Source organism: Podarcis erhardii (assembly GCF_964252035.2).
Source record: "Podarcis erhardii genome assembly, chromosome: 5".
Taxonomy (NCBI): Eukaryota; Metazoa; Chordata; class Lepidosauria; order Squamata; family Lacertidae; genus Podarcis; species Podarcis erhardii.
The window spans coordinates 80,562,739-80,577,722 of NC_138509.1; the positions used below are offsets into that span (position 1 = coordinate 80,562,739).

Below are 14,984 nucleotides of genomic sequence, written 5' to 3' on the forward strand. Positions count from 1 at the left end.
CTGTCCCCGCAGTGATTTCAAGGAGCTTAGGCTATGCATAAGGTCAGAAAGGCTGGTTTCTCCGGATCGGGGCCTTGGGTTAAAATCTCTCTCTTGGGGGATCCAGAGACTTGGCTTCGTTTTGTGTGGTTGTTTGTCGGTTTGTTTTTTGTGGTGGTGGTTCTGGTCGAGGTGAAGTGCAAATGATCCGAAGGGACGCCAAGAACAAATAAAAATAAAAGCAAACAAATGCATGCAGACCCGGAACTCCACGAGTAGAAGAAGAGTCCCGGTCACTCAACTTTTCCCATTAGAAATTGGCAGAGAAATAACCGTCTGTCTGTCTCTCGTTCACACACACGCACACACATTTTTTGTATATATAAAAAAATCCACCGCCCCCCCCCCCGCCCCTACCCCCAATTTTTAAATTCTTCTTTCCTTCTCATCTCCGTTTCCAGACTGTGGCTGTTAAAACTCAAGTATCTGATGCAACGTGGAAGGAGGCCCGCCTCTCTTATCAAATTTCTCGTATTAAAGTGATCTTCGCAGAAAAAGGTCAGTTTCAAAACCTGTGAACTTCCCAGCTGCGCGTCTATTTCATCTAATTCTTTTAAATAAGTATATCTCTTTCCGCCAGTTTCTGAGCAAGCTCTACGTTTTCTTCTCCTCCTTAGTTTTCTTATTATATTATTAGCAGTAGTAGAAGGGAGCTCTTCCCCTCCCTCCATTTAAAACGGGAAAAAAACACCCACATTGTTCCTTTTATTTGTTCATCGCCTTGGGTCTATAATATAGAGAGAGTTGTTTCGCTCCGGGGAACGCCTCGTGCTTCTTTCGTCTTTCACATTTTAAGTCGCGCAGGACCAAGACAGAAAGTGGGGAGTGGCGGCGGCGGCGGCGGTGGAAAAGCCCTTCCTCCGGCTCCGTGTCGGCCTCAGTAGAGGAGAGCTGGCCGCGGAGGGAGGAGGAAGAGGCGGGCCGTCTTCTGCGCACGCGCGCGCTGGGATTGCAACGTGCCCCGGCGGCGGCGGCGGCTGAGGCTGCAGGAAGAGTCACAGGCCCAGGGCGGCCGCGTGCTTTTTGGCTTTGAGTCTGAGGTCCGCGATGCTGGAGTTCTTGCTGGTGGTCTTGGCCGCCGCGGCCGCCGCCACCACCGAAGCGGCCGAGGCGGACTCGGCGGCCAGCGTGGCCAGAGGGAGCCCGAAAGGCGGCGCCGGGAACATCATGTAGGGCGCGTGCGCGGCCAGGTGCGGGTGGAGGTGGTGGTGCGCATGCGCCACGGCGCTGTCGAGCTGCAGCTGCGCCTGCACCTGAAAGGACAAGGGCGTCACGTTGCAATGACTGTCCTGAAAGGGGCAACGAGAGGGGAAAGGGGAGGGGGGAGACAAGAGTGTTAGGACGACCGCCATCTCAAACCCTCCCCGCAGCCTCCAGGGCTCCAAGCCGCCTCAGCCCACTTGGCAGGGGGAAAGGCCGGCGGAACTCAAGGAGACTTGACTTCTCAATACACTTTCAGTGCCACCTTTAGCTACTTCTTGTTTTTAGCGGGGTGGGGAAGAGACTAAAGGGGTGCGTGTTTTGACTAACTGAGGAAGGAGATCCTTCGCATCGATCCCCCTTTGCTACCTTTCCCCTCATTTTGTTCTGTTTTATTTGTTGAATTTATATAACTGCCCTAGACTGCCCGGAGGTCTCAGGGCACTTCACAAAATCAAATTATGAAAGTGCAAAATATGTAATCAAAATAACAACAACCCAATAACCAGCCTCCCCACAAAAACCCACCACATATTAAGAGGACATAGGATGTTGCTCTTCATAAATGGAGCACTGAGGATGCTTAGGATTAGGCTCTGTGTTTTTGTTTTAGTACCTGCCTTTAAAAACGAGAGAAGGGTTCGTGCGCACAAGCCTGATTGCAGCTGGACTGAGGGTTACAACCCATTGTGCCTGCTAGTAAGGCCCACTGGGAAGAGTGGGACTTTCACTGAGCAAAATGTAACTAGGATTGCAGTGTGGATTTATTTTGGGTTGATGAGACACTTAATCTCTGGGTTGTGGGTTTGAGCCCCACATTGGGCAAAAGATTCCTGCATGCTAGAGGGTTGGGCTAGATGACCCTCCCGGTCCCTTCCAATGCTACCATTCTATCACTCTGTGATTTGTGCAGCATGCTTACTGGGAAGAAAACCAGCAGCAAAGTTCAATGGAATTTAATCCGTTAGCACCGAAGCCTTACATTTGCACAACACCACAGGAAGCTGCCTTGTACCGAGTCAGACCATGGGTCCAATCCATCTCTGTATAGATGGCTACCCTTACAGCACTCTGGGACTCCAGGCCTGGGTTTCTCCCAATCCCTACCTGGAGATACTGGGGACTGAACCCGGGCCCTTCTCTATGCAAGGCAACCACCCCAGCTACCAGACAGTTTCCAAACAAATAAATGAATGAATGAATGAGGAGAAAACTAACCAAAACCAAATTGCTGGCACTGAAACAACCAAGTCAGCATATTCACGAAAGCAATAACCAGTTAACGGCATTTGAGGTATACAGCTCAGCTTCAGAACTTCTATCACAGTCCTGAAAAATCTGGCCTCTGTCAAAACAAAAGTCCCTGAGCATGTGCAGAATGCCTTTCCTTAGGACCCTTAGGACTGGCCCTTAGCCAGTCCCTCACAGCTTTAGAATTAGAGCACAGCATAGCCACAGAGCCTAGGACTTGCTGATCAGAAGGTCGGCAGTTCGAATCCCCATGACGGGGTGAGCTCCCGTTGTTCGGACCCTGCTCCTGCCAACGTAGCAGTTCAAAAGCACGTCAAAGTTCAAGTAGATAAATAGGTACTGCTCTGGTGGGAAGGTAAACTGTGTTTCCGTGCGCTGCTCTGGTTTGCCAGAAGCGGCTTAGTCATGCTGGCCACATGACCCGGAAGTTGTACGCTGGCTCCCTCGGCCAATAAAGTGAGATGAGCACCGCAACCCCAGAGTTGGCCACGACTGGACCTAATGGTCAGGGGTCCCTTTACCTTTACCTATAGCCAGACCACAATTTGTGATTTTTTTTTCCCCAGGTCCTTGAGTGCTTATTTAAGACAGGCTATTTCCTGAAAAAGCCACACCTATATTGCTTAATCCAGTGGTTTTCAACCATGACACCCTGGGGTGCCTTGCATGATGGTCAGGGGTGCCGCAGGCAACACTGGCCTCCATCCCTATTTCCTTCCCCTATACTCTGATGCCCTCTCGCATCTCTGCCTCCCAAAGGCTTGCACAGCTGTTTGTTGCAGCGCCCTGGCTACAAGCTCCCCAGGCGAATGGTGCCTCTGGGGCTGGCCAGGGAGTGCTGGTTGCCAGAAGCTGAGGCAGCCTTGGAGTAAGCAAGCAAGCGGGCGAGGAAGCCCAGCCAGCCAGCCAGTCCACCAGCCCTTGCGGCTGGCGATGGACAGACAAGTGGGAGGCCAGGTTGGCCTTTCTTGTGCTTGCTGTGTGCAAGACCTGCCTGGGAGCTGAGTGCGCAGTGCTGAAGGGGCGCCTTTCCACCAAGCAGGCCCAGAAGCACCCACAGGTGCTGCTGCTGCCTCCCAAGGTAAGGTGCTGACCTCACATTCACCTTTGGCCAGTCTCCGTTGGGCCACTAAGGCTGGGAGCATCATCTTCCCAGGCCCCCATGGGGCAGCGTGAAGAGGCACCTCTCTTTGGGGTGAGTTCAGAGACTGGGGTGTCAGCAGCGGCTGCCCGGAGGACCCCCAAGAAGAGGGGAGAGAAGGTTGAGAGAGCACTCCACAAGGGAGGGTGTTTGAAAAAGGGTGAGAGGTTGCCAGCTCTGCAGGCAAGGGGTGGCATAACTGGGCTCCTGAGCCTCACAGGGGGGCCGCAAAAAGAATGTGGTTGGTTAAGGGAACCATGGTCTCAAAAAGGTTGAAAACCTCTGGCTTAATCCCAGGCATGTGAGGTCTTTCTGTAGTTCCCAAGTAGTGGGGGGAAACGGCTTCTGAGCACAGTCGCAGGGTCTGTATTAGAACAGGTCTAAGCCTTGACTCATTGAGCCCTGAGCCAAGTGATAATATTCATCCTATAAATGTGCAGAGTGTTACCCCTCACTGCCATATTTTAGGGATTGCGCAAAAGACTTCCAGGTCACATTATGTTACTTTCATGCAAGCATAATCCTCCAGCCCGGGGATGGGAACCTGCGGCCTGACAGACTACAACTCCCATCACTTCTGACCGTTGGCATGCATATCCCTGGTTGCCTTTCTTCTGAGTTTACTCCACTGGCTGAGACTGATGGGAGCTGAAGTCCAACAACTGCTGGAGGACCACAAGTTCCCCGTCCCTGCCTAGCACGGTTCCTCTGGCAAACTAAGCCTCTCTGGTTGGCTAGACAGCAGACCAATCCAATTGGTGATTTGGTTAAATATGCAAGCTACTTCTCCTGGACAGCCTGGTGAAATGCAGTAAGTATGCACTGATCTGTGGATGGGTGCTCCTTCCTAATCTCCCTGAACATTCTGACTAGTTGGGCCATGTCCTACATTGATTAACTTGTCAGTTTCGTGTGCCTTCTGCCAGCAGCATGTGTACCTTATTGCAGGCTCTACTCATAAGTAGTGCTTCTTTGGCTATGGCTGAGAGGTACCCTCATGTGTCGACTGCTTCTGGTTTTCTGCTTGTGGTTACTGCCACCTGTTTTTGCATGCTAGTTGACCAACCATAAGCAAAATAGAGACTAATTGGCTGCACTTCTCTTTCTCTCCTCCCTCTACACTTAACACAGACTCCTGCTTTCCAATGAATGGGCTTGATTGCCCTTTTTTCCAGTTTGCTTGTCCACTCATCTGCTTTGACCATTTTTTTTCTAAACACTTTTGCTTGCTCATCTGTCCGCACCATCTGAAGACAGGTGAAGTAATTACCCTGCCCTAAGGTCCATTTAATTAAAAAAAAACCCAAAACCAGAGCAAAAGGAGAAACAGGCATTCGCTGTGGATGCTAACCTGCCCTTGGCTACAACCCTGCACCCATTCAGTTTGCTTAAATGCCACTGAACTTCAAGACTGCAGCCTTGATTGCATCAAGACAGTGCAGAGGGCCCTCCTTTATCTTGTTCCTTTCCTCTCAGCTCTCTAATGACTGTACACATCTGGCTGTGTTCTCCGTCATCTCCCATATGACCTTTATGGTGTTATTACCCACACCTTATCAACCCTAGCACCAGCCACAGTTTGAGACAACTATGGTTGCCACTGCTTTTATTTATTATGGATGCAGACGACCGGCAGAGTCTTCTCTCTCCCCTCCTTACCCTCATTTCACAAGAAAGAGTCTCTCACCCTACACATGGCTCATGCAGCCCAGACCCAGGCACGTTTAGTCAGAGGGTAGCCCCACTGAGTTTCATGTGCCTAGGACCAGTGCTTAAGAGACAGCTGTTTGTCTACAACCAAATGATGAGCAGTTTCAATTTAGAGCACACCAATATCATTGCCATTAGAAGATTGACCACTGAGGTCAATAAGCCTGAAATGTGCAACTTCTCTAGGACAGAAGACAATCTACGAAAGCTATGGAAGAAGAACCCACTGAGTTTTGAGGTCCAACATACTTATTCTTAATTAGATTACTTAGAAGCTCTGTTGAAATCAGCTGAAGATCACTTCCAAGTAATTACCTTAATTCAGGGGCTGGGTTAGGAATGTTTATGCCCATGGAAGTTATGCCAGAGTGGACTACAGTTCCCATCATGTGAGGCTGTTGGCAACACTGGCTGGGCCTGGTGGGAGTTTAAGGCCAAAAATGTTAGGAGGATAACAAGCTTTGAAGAGGACTTGACTGTGCCAAAGGTACCTTACCATCAGGCTTGTAAGGTTTGCTTTTCATTACCAATGTAGGTTGCTAAAGATAGACACTGCTCTAAAAAGGGGAAATAAAAGTGGTATCTGTAGGACTGAGGCTCTCCTGTTAAAATTAATCCAGACTACATGCCTGCTAGTTCATAAAGCCGCATAAAACTTGGAGGTTTTTGTTTTGTTTTCAGAAAACCACTACAACTGACCACCTCCCTACTAATCGTATTAGTAGAATTAAATAAATACACACACCGTATAGTCATGCACACCTATGTATTTTTGCATTGATAAACCCATCAAAATCAATTCCTCTCGTTTGGGTGGAAGCTCAGGAATTCACAGGGGCCTACAGAGAGCTGGGCAGGCTCACTGAGGCTGCCACCCTAAGTGAATTTACTAGGCAATAAGCCACATTAAACACCTTAAGTTCTGAGTAAATATGCACAGGAGTTGAGAGAGAACGCTGGCTTAAATGAGCCCTTAAAGCTGTGGTCCTCTGCCACAGCCCCGTGGTGGAGCACGTGCTTTTCATGCCAAAGCTCCCAGTTTCAATCCCTGCCAACTCCAGGTATTGCTGGGAACACCCATCTCTGTGTCACTTCCAGTCAGTTTTAGACAATCCTGAACCAGCTGGACTCATGATCTGACTCGGTACTGTATAACTTCCTGCGTGCCACTTTCCAGAGAGAGGAAACCCCACGGCGTTTCCAAATACTAAGCATGAACGAGATCAGCTGAGCATCTAATGGGAAACCCAGATTCACTTCCCGATCCCTGGTACGCACAAATGCCGCCTCAGCACATTTCGGGCTTTCCGGATCCTAAACACTCTTCCTAGGAAGTAAGCTCCCTCGAGATCAATGAGACTTAATTCCCCTTTAAACCAGTACCACCATTTAAATCTGCAGCGCCGAACGGCAGAATGCTGCAGCAGCAGCCGCCCTGCGCGCCTTTAATACGCGCTGGCCAAGTCCCACTGAGCTCAACGGGAGCTTGTTTCCAATAAAGCACACAGAGACCGGGTCGGACTGCACGGCACATGCACTCAGGATCGGTGTGTTCAGTGCCCAGACAAAACACACACGCGTCCAATCTCCCCCCACCCCCGCGCGCAGGAGGGAAACTTTTAAACATTCCTTTTGCGCATATGATTGACCAGCCAGAGAGAGAGAGAGGGATAAAGGGGCACCTGCGGGAAGGCCATCCTGTGGCCCTTCCTACCGTTGTGGGGCTGACGCCCACGGGATTCTCCCTTTGTACTTGCCTGCTGGAAAGGCATCCTCAAAGCGCCCACGTTCACGTAGGGGGCAACCCGGCACGCTTCAAACTGGCTGGCTGCTCCTATGAGGACTCCTGCAAGAACAGAGGCAAGGATCGGTCAGAAACTGAGCTAAAAAGGCACAGGACATCTAATTTTTATTTCACTTCGCTGGGAATGCTCCCTTGGCTCTTTGCGCGTTGGCAGCGCGTATTGTGCCCATTGGGGCTTATTTCCAGGTAAGTGTGCAGCCTTAGGCAAGGAAGAGCATGGAAGTTTGGGGGAGAAGCAACAGGAGGCCCCCAAGAGCCTAGAATTTAAAGGGGAAGGTTGTGTTCCCTGGGCCAGAAACGTTTGAACCCGTTTACGCGCGCCGCTGATAAAATTCACCTACCTTTGTGGAGTTGGTTTTCTTGCTTTCTGCATTTAGCTCTTCTGTTCTGAAACCATACCTGCGCAGACAGGAAGAAGGCGAGCTCAATACAAAGCCGCATCTATCTATTTATCTACACACCGTGATTTCTCTGGCCATGCTTAAAAACAGTCAATGACCCCAGCAGCGTTATCTTCCTGGCTCCTACTGGGAGCCTTCCTCTCCCTAATCCAAATTTTATTGGAAACTCCGCACTGCACGTGCGACCTAAAATAATCTAGGCCCACCGTTTTGACCAGGGTGTCCAGAGGGGAAGGAGGAGGGGGGGTCTTGCATGCACCTTTAATAGTTGCATGACAAGCCACAGGCGCTGAAATTCTTTCTTCTGTATTACTATTAAAGCGGCAAGCGAGACCACTTTGGTTTGCCTCTGAACGCGCCAATAAATTGGACACTTAGGAGACAACCTTACGCACACTTACCTGGGGAAAAGTCTCATGAAACCAAGTAGGATTGGCTTCTGGGTAGCCATGAATAGGATTACACTGTTAGGTACAAACATATCCTTTTTTCTTTCTTTCTTTTTTTAAAAAAAATTTACATAGTAATCCAGAAAGTTTAGTAAACCACATAACCAGATTTCAGTTTTCTTGAAGTTTCTTAACGATTTGGGGATCAACAAGCCCCCTCCCTCCCCGTTTCTAGGGAGAAGCAAATGTATCCCTTTCGAAATGTTGCACTCCAGAGAGTTTTGGATTATGTGCGTGCCAGATTTCAGCCATCTGCGCGTCACATAAACTGTTGGGAGGTGACTAAGTCTTGCTTCGACTTTCTAAAGAGAAAAAAGCAAAGGGTTTCGCGTTCAGAGGAGTCTAGAAATTGGGATGACTTGTGTTGCAAGTTTCAAATTCTCGAATAGTTTGAGAGTGACCATTTTGAGCTGCAACATGGAGTCTCCTCTGTTTTGGGAGGGGGTCTCGTTTTCAGATATATACAGTAATCAACTTCCTTGGAGTACACGTGCTCCACATTTCAATTATTTAGCTCATATAGAAGTAGTCCCCTAGAACTTCAACACACACATAATTACGCAAGCCAGTAACTGAATCCGTAACTGTGCATATTCACATGCAATGCCAACCTAGTTCTCTGATTTCCCTTACCTTCTCTCTCTCCCCCCGCCTCAGTTCCGATCCAAAACATCATTGTATCAGTCTCCTTTTCCTCTTTCACAGTTACTACTTTAGGCTTGAATCCTAAAGAAAGATGCTTCTGAAAACTTTGCATATTTACTCCGGAGCAAGACCCACGTTTCAATAGAAGTTTATCCAAGCTGGTGTGCTCAGAGTGCAAGGTGCAGCCTTACTTGGAAAGAGTTATGAGTAAAATCAGTTCAGCTCACTCCCTTTCCGAGTAAAAGTGAGACACAGCCCTTACATTTAATCTTCAGTTAAGAGCTAAAATCCTATACACACCGACATGGAAGCAAACCCCACTGAACTCACAATAGGACTTACTTCTGAGTAGACAAGAATATGATCGCTCCCGTTAAGCAGGGGAGTTAGATGGGCGAAATTTGGCTAGTTCCCGTTGGGTTAGGATAGAAGGGCCGTTTTGTTGCTAATTATCATTCCAAACTGCGTTTCAGGGAGGGGAGAGTTTACTTAGGAGTCGTTTTGCTAAAACGAATGGGAAATATTACAGTGCCGGGGGCCAGTTGCATTTCCCTCCGGCCCTCGGGAGTAGATTGCACCACCAGCATTGGAAAGGCAAGGAAGGCGCCTAGGATGGGCCTGGGGTGAAGCTGACGAACGCCTAAACTTTGCCTGAGCGTCGCTCCCTCCCTGCCCGCTTTAGAATCGGAACTTAAAAGAGCGCAGTTCTAGGATATGGACAGTTGCCGCCTGTTCTGGTTCTTGCTCAATTACTTTATCCGGGCCCGTTTCATCTTTCGCCAGCCGAATCCCCACCAGGCCTCCTCCCTCCGCTCCATCTCGCCGTGCTATCTAATGCTAAAACACACACACACACACACACACCACAAAAAAAAACTAGTGATAAAGGGGTTTAGATGTTTGCGCAATAAGACCCGAGAAGAATGCGCTCATTAAAAGCCTGTAATATTAATTAGCTTTATCTTCAAGAAAAACGAAACACCAAAGCGTTTAATGACTCACTTTTGGGGGGTAATTACTGTCATAAAAGCTTCACTACAAAGAAGTTGGAAAATTCTCTGTTCCTCTGTGCAGTGGAGTGTAACACAGAAGCGGAATAATTGTCTCATTATTATGATAATCTAATTTGCTGCCATCGGAAGAGATGGGGGGGGGGAGCTTCACTCCAGGCAAGGAGATAACTTTGGCAGTTGGAAATGGGGAAAAGTTTGAAAACCTGAGAGAGAGAGAAAATGAGGTGTACCTACAGCCTTGGGGCCAGGCAGGTGTGCTTGGGCAGCCGGACCCTATGCGTTTCCACGCAGATATAAGCCCCATTGAGTTCAATAAGGTTTGCTTGCTAGGGAGTAAGTCCCATTGAACTCAGAAGGACTGGCCTCCGAGTAAACCGGGGAGGGAGAGAGGATCGGGCACTTATTTCAGCCCCATTCATTTCAGAGGGAGTGTGTTTCACATTTCTGCCACTGAAATCAATGGAACTTAAAAGTGCTGTAAAATCTTGAGCCCAGATTTATATATTGGGGGAAAGCGCTGGGGAGAGAGATCTGTTTTCCATCTCAAAGGTCCTCACTATCATGTGATCCTTCTTCCCTCAAGACCCTTTTAAAGGCGGGGGAGGAGAGGAGGGGCAACGAGGGACCTGAAGACTGATTGGGATCTTATTCTTTAAACTGTCAACATCTGCAGGCACGAATCCTGTCCGTTTCCACATTCAAACGAACATCCCAGGAGTCTGACACACGCAGTGTGACGTTTCTTTCGATGGCGCTTCCTTCCAAGGAAGCAAGATATGCCAACCGATCCTGAAAATTATGACAGCCGGAGGTCGCCATCCTGGTTGCGCTTTCCGAGCAGAAGGCCCCACTGAGCAGAGTCGGTCCCTCTTCCAGGCAACAAGATCGGGCTGCGCGCTCGCTGACCTGGGAGCCGGTCAACACGAACTTGCACGAGATCGCGACCGCGCAGTCCGATCCTGTGCATTTTCACAAAGCAACACACCTTTGAAAAGCGCGCCGTTAGACTGCGCGCCTGAGCGTGCTTACTCGAAAGTAAGCCCACGGTGTCTACTTCCGAGTAAAGATGGCTAGGGAAGAATGAAGGGGGGGGGCGTTCATTTCAGCTTCCAGCGCATACCCCTGCCGCCTTCCAGGCTCGCCTTCGCACCATCTGCCAATGGGAGCTGGGAAGCAAAGTTTGAAACAAAATCACAGCGAAGCGTTTTCTGGGGCCATTTAAAAGGAAGGAGGCCTTAATTTATGCAAATCTCTGAAAGTTATTCTGTATGGATTATGGTGGGCACTGGTTATTCTTTTGTTGAGTCAGGCAAATCTCCCTCCGTAGGTATCGCCGCCTACATAGAAATCTATATATAATATAGATATGGACATATAGCCACACTCCATTGCGTGGTGTGTGTGTGTTTATAAAATCAGAGGCAGAAAAAAAAGAAGGAAGAATCTTTTTCTTTAAGCTGCGATGTCTTTCAAAAATTCTGCTCTCCCCCAACACTGTCTCTCACACAAACCCTTTTACACGCACGCACACACACACACCTCTTTGCTACAACGTGGCTGTTCAGTGTCTGCCTTTATCCGATTACAAGATGCAGAGAAAAAGCCTTTAAGAGCCGAAGAGCCGTTTTGGTGCAGATGGCAGAGCCTACGAGCAACAAAGATGGAAGGAAGGGGGGGCGGGAGAGAGAAGGTATCTGTTACAAGCCAGGAGTCGCTGCTTAGCCTCACGGCTGCAGATGTTCGGGGGGCCTGGAAGTGCTCTCCATGTGTTCCCACAAAGGCGGCCCAGTTTTCTGCGGAAACGGCGCTGGAATGACGAGTCGCCTTCGCTCCCGGTGGACAAGGGTCTCCGGGCCTCTGGCTGGAGACGCGCTTCTACCTCTGGACCCAAGTCCTGCCTTTTCTGGACCAGAGCCTCTTTTTTCCTCTCTGGGGGTGGGGGACGGGGGCAGCTTGACAAAGATCCCCAGCAATCTCTGGACAGTGTAAGGGGAAGATGGTCTCCAAACAGCTCTTTGAAATCCGGCTGCATTAGCCAAGCCCCGCGCTGCCTGTATCTGTTCCTTTTCTGAGTCCCTGGGGGATTTTTTTAATTACTTCCCCTTTTAAAAAAAGTAAATGGACTGTAACTGTGTACACTTTAGCAACTCCCAATTTCGTTTATTAGTCAGCCCTTCTATAAAGTTAATTCATACATCCGCCTTCTACTTTAAAAAAGAAAGAAAGAAAAGGAACTGAGGTAGGATCAATGTTTAAAGGCAGAAGGAGAATATAATACCCATCGACTCGGTATTTTTCCCATACGGAAAGCTTAGCTATCCGAAGTCTTAGAAACCGCACTTAACCACACTACCAACCACACTTACACACCTACTTTGAGCACTGCTCACTTTCCTCAATTGGCTCAATTTTTTCTCACTAGTTACTGATTCAGCTTTAGATTGTAAGCTCTTTCCGGCAGAGACCTTTGCTTTTTAAAAAAAAGATACTGTAAAATACCATAGACCTGGATGGCTCTAAAGATAGCAAGCGGAGGATCGGAAGAAATGAGACACAAGAGAGGTCAGCACATCTCGATGTGGGCGGAACTATGGAAGCAAAATTCATCTATGAAGATGGAAACAGCCCCTTGTAGCCCCAAAACGCACCAGGAAATGACATTTCCTCCCAACTCATAGGTGTATATTTAGGATGAGGCCGAAAGCGCGCAGATACTACAACACAAGGTCTGCTGTACTCCAGATTCGCCACTCTTGTCTACTCAGGACCAGGAACAACCTTTTGGTGGATGCCCCCTTCCACTCCTAGCGCCATACTATTCTCCCCCTCCCCACAAGCAAAGGCTTGCAGAAGAAGGGCACCCACCGGATCCGAACCCACCGCTACCAACCATCCATGAAAGAGGAAGCAAGTCCACCTTGTGATTTGCTTGCCAATGCAGCGCGCGATCCTAAGCCTCTTGGTTCAGAACGGAGCGCAGTGGGAATGAATCCGGAGTCGTGCCAGCTCCCGGGGCAGCTAGTCCGTATGAAGATCCCTTCCCAGGACCCTCGTGGAGGAGCCCCTCCCCAGCAGAAGCCGAAAGGATTTCCATGCTTACCTGCACCCGAGCTTCGGACAAACCCAACCTCTGGCTGAGCTCTTCTCTCATGAAAGCGTCCGGGTAATGCGTCTCGTCGAAGAGCCTCTCCAGCTCGTTCAGCTGCTCCAGGTGAAATTGGTCCGGCTTCTCCTCTGCTTGATTTTCGTCTGTCCTTCGTCTTCCATCACTTTGGCATCCTCTTTGCGGTCCTTCAGCTCGGGGGAAACTGGAGACGGAGCAACAACACAACAAAATAAAGAGGCAAAACCAAAACACCACCAGAGACATACAAGCAAAACAAAACCAAAAAGCAACTACCCAACCATCCCTGGACCACGAGGCCAGCGCCTGATCTGGGCTTCCAACAAACACAAAAACTGCCTTATGCCATATCAGAGCCTTGGTCCATAGAGTTCAGGATTGTCTGCACTGGCTGGCAGCGGCTCTCTGCGATTTCAGGCCGGCCAATCTCTCTCACCAACCCTACCTGGAGACGCCGGGGATTGAACCTGGGACCTTCTACATGCAAAGCAGAATCTCTGCCACTGAGCTCTGGCCCTTCCCCCACTTGTGTTTTTACCTTAAGTCAAGCAGAAGGGGGGGGAGGAGGAGGAGGAGCAGCGGTGGCAGGGATCAATGAAACGCTCAAAGGTCACCTCTCTTCCCAGTGGCGAGGCTGAAGCCAAGGAGGGCCCAAGCAGAGCCCCGCGAGCTGGTACCGGCGCCTGTGCAGCCGAGGGCGCAGCCTGACCCGGGTCGCTCGTGGCTTCGCTTCAGATCCCAGGCCACCAGAAGGAAAGCAGCAGCATGTCCCCTGGGCGATCAAAGGAGAAACTTAGAGGCTGCACTCCCTAGGAAGTGTAAGCCTCGTTGAATCCAGTGGGACTTACATTTATGCGTTATAATTATAACCCCCCCTCTCACACACACACATATATCACCGCTGCTCCCACAGCGCAATCCTAGGTACTTCTACACAGAAGTTAAAAGCCATACTGAGTTCAAAAGGGTATTCACAAATCTTAGCATGCAGTCTTACAAGTGTGCTTTTATGGGATCGCAGATGAATGCTTTTCCCCTGGATCTTGTTCCAGGCTAGGAAGGCCCACCCTAGTCATTGGGAACAGAGTTCTCTATTTCCAAAGGACCAGCCCCTGTCCTCCTCAACTTTTGTTTTGCCCTGTCCAAACCCGGGCGCGTGCTTCAGTTCTAAGGGCGCTGACCTGCGCGGTTTGATCGAGGTGGGCCCGGGGTTTCTGCCAGCAGTTCCCAAAGCCACCGCAGAACGCAGGTCCATCCTATTTATTTATATATTTATTTTTGTGTGCGTGTTAAGTTTAAGTCTCTAGAAAGGCTTTAAAAATCAGCCCAAGAGCTGGCTCTCCTCCTGCACAGCGGTCAGCTTGGTCTTTGACTGCGATTTATTATTGTTATTATTATTATTATTATTATTGTTGTTGTTATTATTATTATTATTATTATTATTATTATTATTATTATTATTATTATTAGAGACGCTCCCAGCAATGTGTAGTCTACACCTGTCTGGAAAGGGGCAGCAGGTCTGTCCTGAGAACTCCACGGTCTTCTCAGGAGGAAGAGAGGGAGAGGGACCTCTTTTCCCCAATTCCGGTTCGGGACAACAAGAAACAAGTCCGGGATACGCACGCCCCGAAGTCCCAAAGACTTTAAGGTCTCCCTTCCTCCCTCTCGCACCGGTCGCGGCACGCCTCCCATTGAAAGCGCCGGCAAGATCCCACACAACTGCAGCGCCCTTACGCTCCGCGTCTTCTCGACGTTGGCGCTGGCTGCTGTGAAACCCGCGTGGCCTTTCAAGTGGCACCTTTTCAAAATCACAGCAGGTGTCGATGGGGGATCTGACGCGCGACCGCCGCTGCAATGGCTTCTTGAAGCCTCCTGCTTGCGGGGAAGTCAAGGCATCCTTGCCTTTATTTACTAGGGAGGTGGAGAAGGAGCTCCCTAAATGGTATCGTTATCGGAGCAACTGTTTTTGAACTAAGAAGAGTGCGCAAAGTTTGATCACCCTCCTGCTTCCTTCCACTAAACCTCCGTCGGTTTCCCCTTCAGCCTGTCGAAATATATATTGTAGGCTCCTTGAGGCAGGGACCTTCCGACCTGATAATACTGTGCAGAACGCCGTGCCCGATGATTAAAGTATTGCTCGTTTCCAGTCTGTCCTTCCGCAGCACCAACCGTTTCACACATTTCGCTTTGGACACTAGGCCCGG

The 14,984-nt window shown here is 49.5% G+C and overlaps 1 protein-coding gene across 1 annotated transcript in view; it reads right to left on the minus strand.

Annotated features, from left to right (window-relative positions):
• Positions 1 to 405: 405 nt before the first annotated feature.
• The window catches only part of SHOX2 (SHOX homeobox 2), a gene marked incomplete at its 5' end in the record, with an annotated part of 15,939 nt that continues 1,360 nt past the window's right edge, over positions 406 to 14,984 (minus strand). Inside the window, 6 exon segments of the mRNA XM_081863573.1 lie at positions 406 to 1,328; positions 7,099 to 7,187; positions 7,487 to 7,544; positions 12,754 to 12,863; positions 12,866 to 12,961; positions 13,223 to 13,315. Of these exon segments, the coding sequence (XP_081719699.1) occupies positions 1,035 to 1,328; positions 7,099 to 7,187; positions 7,487 to 7,544; positions 12,754 to 12,863; positions 12,866 to 12,961; positions 13,223 to 13,315 (740 nt within the window). The 3' untranslated portion in view covers positions 406 to 1,034.